Source organism: Callorhinchus milii, unplaced genomic scaffold, assembly GCF_018977255.1.
Source record: "Callorhinchus milii isolate IMCB2004 unplaced genomic scaffold, IMCB_Cmil_1.0 Scaffold47, whole genome shotgun sequence".
In the NCBI taxonomy this organism is placed as follows: domain Eukaryota; kingdom Metazoa; phylum Chordata; class Chondrichthyes; order Chimaeriformes; family Callorhinchidae; genus Callorhinchus; species Callorhinchus milii.
The window spans coordinates 438,128-450,261 of record NW_024704788.1 but is presented as its reverse complement, the minus strand read 5'-3'; the positions used below and the strand labels follow the sequence as shown (position 1 = coordinate 450,261).

General features: G+C 48.4%; 1 protein-coding gene across 1 annotated transcript in view; it reads right to left on the bottom strand.

The window, feature by feature from the left end:
- LOC103191130 (alpha-tectorin) overlaps window positions 1-10,856 on the bottom strand; it is a 47,453-nt gene extending 36,597 nt beyond the window's left edge. The window contains exons 1-7 of the mRNA XM_042345445.1: window positions 10,795-10,856; window positions 10,333-10,389; window positions 10,014-10,052; window positions 3,975-4,102; window positions 2,243-2,524; window positions 1,368-1,505; window positions 24-186 (exon numbers count right to left, since the gene is read on the bottom strand). Of these exons, the coding sequence (XP_042201379.1) occupies window positions 24-186; window positions 1,368-1,505; window positions 2,243-2,524; window positions 3,975-4,102; window positions 10,014-10,052; window positions 10,333-10,372 (790 nt within the window). The 5' untranslated portion in view covers window positions 10,373-10,389; window positions 10,795-10,856. The remainder of the gene's footprint in view (window positions 1-23; window positions 187-1,367; window positions 1,506-2,242; window positions 2,525-3,974; window positions 4,103-10,013; window positions 10,053-10,332; window positions 10,390-10,794) is intronic.
- Between the last annotated feature and the right edge of the window lie 1,278 nt (window positions 10,857-12,134).

Sequence of the window (12,134 nt, the reverse complement as noted above, 5' to 3'; positions counted from 1 at the left end):
AATGGCACGGTTTGGGTGTCTACCTTCGTAGGTACAGCCTCCAGGCACATCAAGGTCATCTGTCCTGAAGACCCAGCGTCCTGGCTCTCCCACATTGCTGGTCAACTCAATATTCACAATCTCGTCTGTTCCAGACGCAGGCACAGTGAAGTAAGACAGGGAACCATTGGCGCTGTTAAACCCAACCTATCACAAACAAAGCGTAGAGCTTTAAGGCAACTTGCGTTTATATAGAGCATCTTGAAGCACTTACCAGCAATCCTTGCATTTTCCTTATGATGTTGTTGAGTTGTCTCAAAGCTCTTTACAGGTTATATTGTAATGGTAATTTATTATAGCGCCTTATCACGTCTTTGCGATGGGTTGCGGAATAAGCAGGTCAGATAGGTAGGAAGTTGCCAGGGCGTGAAAGAATGTGAAAACGAATGTGAGGATCTTGAAGTCGATCCGTTTGGTAATCGTGAGGCAGTGGAGCGTGGCCAGGACTTGTGTGATGTGGTATGGAGTTTCGAGCTGGTGAGTATATGGGTGGCGGAGCTTTAACAACAACAAACTACATTTGCATCGCGCCTTTCACGTGAGGACATCTCCAATTGTTTGCTGATAGTGGAACTGGAGAGACCGGTGAGAGATATGTTGGAATAAATACATAATCTGGAGATGATACTCACGGATTTGCAGTGAATGACAACATTAGCAATCCTCACATTTAACAAGGCACCGTCCACAGCATCTCAAAGCACTTCACAACATTCACTGTAAAGAGCAGCCACTCTTTATTTCAATCACAATAATGATCCGAACATTTGATATACTGCCGTATCACATCATTGAGTTATTTCAAAGCCCTTCACATGATATACTGTAAAGGCGAGTGACTGTATTTTGTGAAACGCGGCAGACAGTTGCGCACAGCGGTGTCCCACAAACATCCACCGAGTGAGCAACCAATTTTATTTTTATTTCGGGGGTTGTTGGTCAGAACACCGGGGATGGTGGGGTGGTGGGGGGGACAGAGATACTTTCTTCTATTTTTAATTGGAGATCTTCACTGTCAACCTAACATGCAGATGGGGAGCTTGGACGAGCGTCTCATCCAAAGGACGGCATCTGCGCCAGTGTTGCACACACACAGCCCTTCGCTGGAGCATCAAAGTCTGTGTGATTTGGGCACTTCAATTCACAATCTTCTGACTCAGAGGCGAGAGTGCTCATGTTTTGTAGAAACACAGAGGACAATTTACATCCAGCAATGACACCACAAACAGCCATGATGTGAACAAGCAATTATTTTGGGGGACAATACACTGGGAGAGAGAAATTCCCTGCTTTTTTCAGACCCCACTGTCACCATCGCCCTCTCTTACCACTGCTGGAGTTCCGCCCAGTCCTGTGTTTCCATTCCCACCACCGGCTGTGCCTGTAGTCCACTCAATGTCTCCGTAGTTAAATATGATGAAGGAATGTGAGCCGGATTGAATCAGGACAGCCTGGAATGTGTTCCTCTACAAGAGGGATTCATTCTGTTAAATCGCAGTTTCCCCATCGTGTGTGTGCTGGTGCTCGGTCCCCACCGGATTTCTCTACTCAATCCCATTCTCGTCTCTCTCCGATCGTGTATTTTCTGGTGCTCACTCTCCACTGTAGCTCTGTACTCTAATCCCATCCCCTGCTCTCTCCGCATCGTGTCTGTGCTGGTGCTGCCCCCTCCACCCCACTAGAGCTCTCCGCTCTATTCCCAGTCACTGCTCTCTCCCCTTTGGGTTGTGTTGATGCTCGCTCTCCCACTGGAGCTCTCTGCTCTATTACCATTCCCTGCTCTCTCTCCACTGTGTCTGTGCTGGCACTCGCTCACCCACTAGGGCACTCTATTCCCACTACTAGCCCCCTCCCCATCATAACTGTGCTGGTGCACACTCCCCCATTGTAGCTCTCTACTCTGATCCCATTCCCTGCTCTCTGGTGTCTGTGCTGATGCTTGCTTCCGCCACTGTAGCTCCCTATTCTAACTACATTCCCTTTTCTCTCCCTATCGTGTCTGTGCTGGTGCTCGCTCCCCTACTCGGACTCTACTCTAATCCCATTCTCTGCTCTCTCTCTCTCTCTCTCTCCCCCCTTCGTATGTGTGCTGATGTTCACTTCCCCCACTGTGTCTGTCGTGGTGTCCGCGCTCCTAATGAAGCTTTCTACTAAATGCATTCCCTGCTCACTCTCCGCCCTCGCCGTGTGTTTCCATCGATACCTTTTGGGAACTGGATCCGAAGTAAGCCACATGGTCCCAGGTCGCCACAAAGACCCAGTGTGCACTGGTATTGAGGCCAGGAAAGTAGTTGTCTATGTCCTCCGAGGCTCTCTGCAAGACACTCTCCTCTGTGCTTTCATTGAAGTAAATTTCACCAGCAATTGCATTGTTAACATCAGCCCAGAATGGAGCGATCAATGAGCGGTTGTCAGCAAGGGGAAACGGAGAAGGTGTGAATTGTCCGACAGACCCTTGGAGTGAAATTATCCCATTGTTGTTCACCTGCGGACAGAGCAAATATTTCGTCACAGTCCCGTCTCCAGCAACAACAGCAGCAAAACAGAAAATCTTGCATTTGCATGTCTCAGAGTGCTGAACAGTGATGGAGCCTGAAGCCGAGTGGGGGGAAGGTGGCAGTGACCATAGGCAGGTCTTCAGTTGTGATCTAAAAGAGGAAAAGAATTGGGCAAGACAGTGGGATTGAGGGGGAGAGAGCTGCAAAGCTTTGGGGTGTATTGGCTTAAAGCATTGCCACCGCGGCGGGGTGTGGAGGTGACCAGGAACAAGCAGCAGCCCAGAGCCAGCTGAGCGCCAGCAGCATATAATGAAGTGAGGGAGAAAGCTGGTCCAAAATGTAGGCAAGTGCCAGAGAGTGAGGGGATTTTTAGAAAGTGAGATGATCTTGAAATCGATCCGTTCTGTCATAGGAAGCCTGACTCGGACTGGTGTGAAGGGGCTGCGGAGTTTAGTGTGGGTGAGAAATACAGGCGGCGGAGCTCTGAATCAGTTGTAGTTTGTGGTTAGTGGAACTGCTTGAGACCAGTGAGGAGGGTAATTGGAGTAGTCGAGGTGTGAGTTGACAAAGGTGCAGATGGCTGTGTTGGGGCAATGTATATCGCACAAGTAGTTGTCCTGCACCACACCACACCACACAAAACGCACAGTCACGACAATTCACAGAGCATTCTGACAAGTGGTTTCAGACTTCCTCATGCGGTGAAGGGCTCTGCATCACATAACAATAATAAAAATCTTAACATTTGATATAGCGCCTTTTCGCATCTTTGTGACGTCTCAATGCACTTAACAGAATATGCTGTAAAGTGAATTCACTGTATATTTGGTGGGCAAAACGCGGCAGCCAATTGCGGACAGAAGTATCCCACAAACAACAACAAGAAGATTACATTTGTATAGATTATACTTTTTGATGGGATTATCCCTCCCCAGAAAGCGATCCACCAATCGACTAACAATTGTTTTTTTTCCTTACTACTTTGTCTAAGGTTTTGACCTGCCCAGGCATCGAAACTACGTCCTCTTGCTTGCGACTGCTCTAACCAATACTCCGGGAGAGTTAGAAACTCCCTTCCATTTTTGAATAATGCCATGGGATCTGTAACATCCACATGAGCCCAGTTTAACATTTCATACATAGGACGGCACCTCCGACAATGCAAAACACCCCCCACACCGCAGCACTGTTTTGGAACGTTATTTTAGATGATGTGATTACAAGTTCCGACGTGGGGCTTGAACCCACATCCTTCTGAGTCAGATAATACTGTCAGCAAACTGGCTGCCATGTTTTGCCCATAATATACAGTCAATCAACTTTGCAGTAAATCCCGCAAAGTGCTTTGAGATGTCTCAACTACATGATATGGCGCTGTTTCAAACGCAGCGGGATATTATGAGCTGTTGCCTTTGCAGAAGTGGGAACATCACTTACGTAGAGAGAAGAGATCCACTGTCCAAAAAATGAGAAGCTGGATGAGAGGAATATTTTGGGTGAACCACCATCATCAGATTTCGCTGTCACGGAGTCTCCGTTATGCAGTCCAAAGGGATAAAAGTGATCTGTAAAGACAGATAGGCTTAGTGTTAGTACGGTCCACAGAGAGCTGAATTAATACATTTAATCCTGGTATTTGGTACAGCATCTCATCATGTCATCGAGATATCACAAAGTTCTTCACAGAATATATTGTAAAGTAGACAGACGATATATTTTGTGGGCGAAACATGGCAGTAACAGCACACAGCAGTATCCTACAAACAGTCGTGGATTGAGTGACCAAATGATTATTTTTTTAAAAGGCATATTATCCCCCAGAAAAGCGATCCACCAATGGACTAACGAGCAGGTTCCTACTTACTGTGAAGTAAACAGAGGCGTGTGAGTGGGGTAAGGAAACTTGACTACAGTTTCCTGAGCCGCCCGGGATTGAATGCAGGTCCTCTCACTTGTAAGTCAAGTGTCTAAACACTACACGACAGGACAACACAAATAGTAGCCTATATCATTCTATATTACCAGTTATGGTGTGTACTTCAACACCTACATGCTCTTCAATATCGATATGCTCCCTCTTGGTGACATCATCCGCAGACATGGGATCAACTTCCACATGTCTGCAGATGACACCCAACTCTACCTCTCGGCCTCCACCCTTGACTCCAGGACCCACTGCTGTCCTGACAGAATGTCTGTCAGACATCAAGTCCTGGACGAAAACTAACTTACTTCAGTTGAATGTGAACAAGACCGAGGCTCTCCTGATTGGCTCCTGTTAGTGCCTCTACACCTCAGGCGCGGATAGCATCACCATACAACAATGCAGACTCTACCATACTAAGCCTGTCCGGAACATTGGTGTCTTATTTGACCCTCAACTAACTCTTCTACCCCACATTTATGCCATGACCCACTCTGCCTTTCCCCACCTCCGCTCTGCCTCTGTCTCACACCGCTGGCTGACGAAACCCTCATACACGCATTCACAACATCGACGCTTGACTACACAAACTTGTCGGCCTCTCCAACTTTTCCCTCCATGGGCTGCAGATCATCCAGAACTCTGCATCCCGTGCTCTCTCCCGCACCAGGTTCCATGACCATATCAACCCCATCCTCGCTTGACTCCACTGGCTTCCCATCATCCAGAGGATACAGTTCAAGAACCTGGCCCTCATCCTCAAAGCTCGCCATCACTTGCTCCCCCTATCTCTGCAACCTTCTAACCCGCTACCAACCTGCATGCTCCCTCTGCTCAGTGAGCTCCAGCCTGCTTCACATCCCCCGCCTCGCCCTTCCCACCATTGTCAGACAACTTGCCTCTACCCTCTGGTTCCTCCGCTTCGCCCCATCCCTTACCAATCAAGACCAATCTCAAGACACTCCTCTTAGATCACCGTTTCGGCACCAAAATTGCCCAACCTTTCTGCCTATTGGGAATCAAACCCAAGTCTCTCGCTTGCGAGGCGAATGCTCTAAACCCTGAGCTATAGGACTCCACTGTGCAAAAGAGTGTGTGTTTCGGGAGTTAAAGGAGGCAAACTTGTAAGATAATAAACATAAGGACTTGGCAGGACAGTTGGGTACCTCAGCCCCTAACCCCAGAGCAGCTCGAGACAGAGGCAATTCAGAAATTGTTAGCGGGGATTGTTTTGTTGTTATTGCAGAAACCCATCATTAAGTTTAAGAGAATCCAAACCAAGATGAGATGTCCACGCATTCCACCTACACTTTGAAATCCCAGAGATAGATTATTGCAATGGAATACGCAATCTGTTCCTGGAGGGACACGTCCTACTTTCTTAATTCTGAAGATATTAGGCACAGGTTGGCAGGAACCAAGGCTTGGCAAGCTTCCTTGCTGCTTGTCCAGCTAGGACCACCCTTCCCAGTTAGGGCTTTGGCTTGCAGGGATAACAGGAACTAAGTGAAAGGATTTCCCGCCAATAGTGACTTGTCTGCCCTACCAGGTCCTGCCGATGAGCCAGGCTGGGCTGCACTGGGGGTTAGAAGGTTACAGAGGCAGGGGGATTAAGCGATGGAGAGATTTGAAGATGAAGGCCTAGTTCTTGAACTGTATCCTCTGTGTAATAGGAAGCCAGTGGAATCGGGCAAGGATGGGGGTGATAGGGTCGCGGAGCCTAGTGCATGAGAGAACACGGGCTGCAGAGTTCTGGATGATCTGCAGCCTATGGAGCGAAGATTTTGGGAGGCTGGCAAGCAGGGAGTTTGTGTAGTCAGGCGTGGATATTGTGAATGCGTGTAGGAGTAGTGCCCTGGAATAGTGTGGACCCACTAGGATCAGAAACTGGACTAGAGACCGTCACAGGGTTGGCTTGATTCCGATATTCTGATGTCAGACATGTCACCCTGGAATAGTTGCTGCAAAGAGATTATGCTTATCTCCCCCATTTGATGGGATCAAAATTACAACAAAGGATAATGAGAGGTGGTTCAAGAAGGATCAAAGACCTATGAATCATAAGAGGAATTGAAATTGTTAAGGACAGAATCAAATTTATATCAAGGAATAAGGAAAGCTTGAGACAACTCACGTTGGTCTCCCCAGCACCACTATGCCCAAACCGACAACTCATTCAGAATTCCACTGCCCAGATTCTCACCCACACTGAACTCCGTACCCCATCACCGCAGTCCTCGCCAGGCTCCAGTGGCTCCCTGTTGCATACACTAAACTCCATACCCTTATCACCTCAGTCTTCACTGGGCTCCATTGGCTTCCAATCACACTCCTTATCCCCATCACCGCAGTTCTCTTTGACCGTGCCTTCAGCTCCTCTCTCGACTCTTTACCCCCTCCTCGCTCCCTCCCTCCCGTCGCCCCCCTCACCCTGACCATTTCCCCCTGCTCGGGTCCTGACTCAACTGTACAGCGCCTTGGGACGTCCTCCTGACGTGAAAGGTGCTCAATAAATGGAACCTTGTTGTTGTTATCTTGTTGTCCTAACCGGGTTCCACTGCCTCCTTATCACACACATTAATCTGCATACGCACATTACCCCCATCTTCGCCAGGCTCCACTGACTCCCTATCACACACACTAAACTCCATACACCCATCGTCCCAGTCATCGCCAAGCTCTATTGGTTCTCTCTCACAAGCAATGAACTCCGTACCCCCATCACACCAGTCCAGGTTCCACTGGCTTCGTACCCCCATCACACCAGTCCAGGATCCACTGGCTCCGTATCACACACTGTACAACCTGTGCCCCCATCTCACCAGTCATCGACAGGCTCCGCTGGCTTCCTTTCACAGAACGGTATTCAAGATCTTCTCACTCGTATACAAATCCCTTCATGCCCTGGCACCTCCCTACCTCTCCGACTTGCTTAATCCTCACTCCATTATTTGCTGCCTCTGCTCAGCTAGCTCTGGCTTTCTGCTTATCCCTCATCCCCTCCACTCCACCATTGGTGGCTGCAATTTCAGTCACTACACTCTGAAACTCTGTATCTCCCCCAGCGCCACCCCCGCCCCCCCTCCCCTGCCCATCCCTCCTCCTTGCACCTTCCTTCCCTCTTTCAGATCACGACTGAAGACCTTCCTCTTCGACCGTGCCCACACTGTTCAGTGCTCTGAGACGTTGCCTCACATGAGGTTTGCTCTATAATTGCAAGTTGTTGTTTTTCCGCAGGCAGCAAGCGTAGAAAGGGAAATGGTGGTCACCCATTGGGTGGGTGCTTGCCGCCATTTGTCCTCTGGGTTGTCAACAGTGGTTGGAGCGCTCTGAAACGCTACCCCGCATGAAGGGCGTTATATACCTGCAAGTTGTTGTAGTTGTTGTCCAAAGGCAGAGAGTTATGGGAAGATGGGTACGTGTCAACCAGATGGTTCTGGAAGCTGTCAGCTCACCTCACACACACACTGGTAGACAGAGCGGGAAGTGCGACGCATCACACACTGCTGGTCCTGCAAGTCGCTGGTTTGCCTCGCGTACACTTATGGGTGGCTTGCGCAACCGGGTCAATGGAAAACAGTCATTATTTTGTTTCTTTGATATTATTAGATATCGCTAGGTATGGATATGTCTAAGCAATATAATTCAATAGAAATAATATCATTGAAAGCTAGCGATAAAATTTAAGCAGCAGTTAGAAGAAAACACATGATATAAGTAAGTTTGTAGAGGTCTGTAATAAAACAAACAAAAGTTATTTTAAAGATATTAGTCTCTGTTTCACTCTCGTCCTTGGTGACATCATCCGCACACATAGGGTTAACTTCCACATGTATGCGGATGACACCCAACTCTACCTTTCCTCCTCTACCCTCAACTCCACGACCACCGATGTCCTGACAGCTGTCTGTCCGACATCGAGTCCTGGACGAGAGACAACTTTCTTCAGCTCAACGTGCGAAAAACCGAGGCCCTCCTGATTGGCTCGAGTCAGTGCCTCCGCACCTCAGGCGCTGACACCATCAGCATCCAAGGCTGCACTCTCCACCTCTCAAAGCCATCAGGAACCTCGGGGTTCTGTTCGACCCTGAGCTGTCCTTTCTCCCTCACATCCGCACCACAACTGGCATCGCCTTCCATCACCTCCGGAATGTCGCCAGACTATGGCACTACCTCACCCCTCACGCGGCTGAAACTCTGGTCCACGCCTTCATCACCTCAAGGCTGGACTATGGGAACTCTCTCCTCACCGCCCTCCCGGCCCTCCCTCCACACTGCAGGTCATTCAGAACTCTGCAGCTCGTGTACTGTCCCACACCAGACACCGCGACCACATCACTCCCACCCTCGCCCTCGTTCACCTCCACTGGCTCCATATCCCCCAGAGGATCGAATTCAAGATCCTCATCCTCACCTACAAGGCCATTCTCTACCCCCTCCTCGCCCCCTCCCTCTCTCCCCTCACCCTGACCATTTCCCCCCTCCTCGCTCCCTCCCTTCTCTCCCCTCACCCTGACCATTTCCCCCCTCCTCGCTCCCTCCCTTCCCTCCCCTCACCCTGACCATTTCCCCCCTGCTCGGGTCCTGACCCAACTGTACAGCGCCTTGGGACGTTCTCCTGACGTGAAAGGCGCTCTATAAATGGATATCTTGTTGTTGTTGTTGTTGTTGTTGTCCTGTGTCTTGATTGAAACCTTTTGAAATTCTCTGCACATGCCTCAGTCCCTGGGTATGACTGGATCTGGTTACAGACTGCAGATCGATTGCTGAGTTCCTGTTGTCTTAATCCCTTTGTTTAGTGCCATAACCCACATCGTCAAAATGTTCCTTAATATATGAGCCTCCTTAGCAAAACAATGCGATCGTTCGCTTGCAAGCCAGGGCTTGTGTAAAATAAAACAGCACTACCATTACAGTAAGTAGATAATAATCTTTCCATTTGATATAACTCCTTATCACATTGTTGAGACATCTCAAAGTGCTTCACAGAATAAATGTAAAGTGGATTGACAGTATATTTTGTGGGTGAAATGTGGCAGCCAATTGTGCACAGCAGTTACCCAATTAACGGTTTGTGAGTAGGTGGGTGGGTGGGTGGGTGAATGGGCACGTAGGTAGGTAGGTAGGTAGGTATAATTTGGTTACTCAATCCAAGAAAGTTTGTGGGACATTTATATATTTGCTGCCATGTTTCTCCCTCAAAAAATATATGGTCAAAAACAACAATATCAACATCTTACAGTTATACAGCCGGGTAACATCGCAGAGCGCTTCACAGTGCGGCACGACACTGAGCCACGGGGAGACAGGATAGTGAATGGTATATTATGTGAAGTGCTTTTAGACATGTCAATGATGTGGTTAAGCGCTGTATCAAATGCAATCATTATTGTAAGTGTTATTAAGATATTTTATGTATTTTCACTTGCTGAAGGATATTCCCCACCGATAAGCAGGTGAGAGGAAAGCAGTCATTGTTTGCATTTGTTTATAACATCACATGTTGTCTGGCATGATAGACAATATAAAAATATATTCGAGACACAGCTTACCCACAGACATATTTTGTCCAGCGGCTTGCTTTAACAATCCTGTAAATAAGAGACAGTGTCAGTCATTGCCTGATAAGTCTGCAAGCCTATCACTCCAACTCCCTCAATCCCAATCTCACCACACGGGTCTCTGTGTGTGATAGTCTCACTCACTCGCTGTCTCTATATAATGATCTCTCACTCTCTCTTTCTCTCTCTTTCTGTCCCTCTGTGTTGGTCTCTTACTCTCGCTCTGTTGCCTCTCTGTCGCTCTCACAATCTCTCTCTGTCGCTGTCTCACTCTGTGTCCCTGGTGCTCTGAGATATCTCGCTCACTCACCGATGATCACCAGAAAGCTCCATATCACACGAAGCTCCATCCTTGACCGTCAATTTCCTGCTTAAAAGAAAGCCAGTTAATACTCATTGTCACGCTTAGTATAAGAGACAGAGGAAAACTCCATTTAGACTGTGTGTCCATATTTTCAGGTCAGGGTTAGAGCCACAGTAAAGCTCCCTCTACAGTGTCTTCCACACGCTTATGTAAGAGATAGAGACAAGAGTAAAGTTCCCTCTAAAATGTACATCGACAATCCCAGGTCAAGGTTATGGACACATTAAACCTTCCTCTACACTGTCTGTCCACACTCTCAAGTCAGCGATAGAGACACTATAAAGCTCCCTCTGCACTGTGTATCCAGACCCCAAGGTCAGGGTCAGAGCCACAGTATAGACCCTCTACACTGTCCGTGCGCACACCAAGGTCAGATTTGGAGAGACAGAAAGCTGCCACTACACTTACCGTCCAAACTCCCAAGTCAGCGTTAGAGGCAGAACAAAGCTTCCTCGGATACCTGTAGGGAGACGAACAATGGTCCAATATCTTACCAGTTGGTGACAGCTTTTACGTGAAGTGTTCGCCAAAGGGAAGCTGTGTGACTTATATGAGTGAGGGATGGTTCCACTAGTCACGGAATAGGATCAATCAACTCCAAAGTTCTGGTCAGTGACGTTGTTACGGAAAAATCTTTAAAAAATGCTTCCTGATACATTAAAGATAATACGGCCTAAACCTGTTCTGCACTACTGCCACACCCGTTCAGGTTGACAATACCCTCACACTTGCATTCGTCACCAAAAGGCTCAACTAGTCTACATAATGTGGCCATCTAAACAGTGTGGCCACCTACACAACGTGGCCATCTACACAGTGTGGCCATCTACATAGCATGGCCATCTACACAGTGTGGCCATCTACACAGCGTGGCCATCTACACAGTGTGGCCATCTACACAGTGTGGCCATCTACACAGTGTGGCCATCTATACGGTGTGGCCATCTACACAGTGTGGCCATCTTTACAGTGTGGCCATCTATACAGTGTGGCCATCTACACAGTGTGGCCATCTACACAGTGTGGCCATCTACACAGTGTGGCCATCTGCACAGTGTGACCATCTATACGGTGTGGCCATCTACACAGTGTGGCCATCTTTACAGTGTGGCCATCTACACAGTGTGGCCATCTATACGGTGTGGCCATCTACACAGTGTGGCCATCTTTACAGTGTGGCCATCTACACAGTGTGGCCATCTACACATTGTGGCCATCTACAGAGTGTGGCCATCTAAACAGTGTAGCCATCTACACAGCATGGCCATCTACACAGTGTGGCCATCTACACACTGTGGTCATCTACATAGTGTGGCCATCTACACAGTGTGGCCATCTGCACATTGTGGCCATCTACACAGTGTGGCCATCTACATAGTGTGGCCATCTACACAGTGTGGCCATCTACACATTGTGGCCATCTACATAGAGTGGCCATCTACACAGTGTGGCCATCTACACAGTGTGGCCATCTACACAGTGTGGCCATCTACACAGTGTGGTCCATCTACACAGTGTGGCCATCTACACAGTGTGGCCATCTGTGGCTACCTACACAGTGTGGCCATCTACACATTGTGGCCATCTACACAGTGTGGCCATCTACACAGTGTGGCTATCTGCACATTGTGGCCATCTACACAGTGTGGCCATCTACACAGTGTGGCCATCTTTACAGTGTGGCCATCTTTACAGTGTGGCCATCTACACAGTGTGGCCATCTACACAGTGTGGCCATCTACACATTG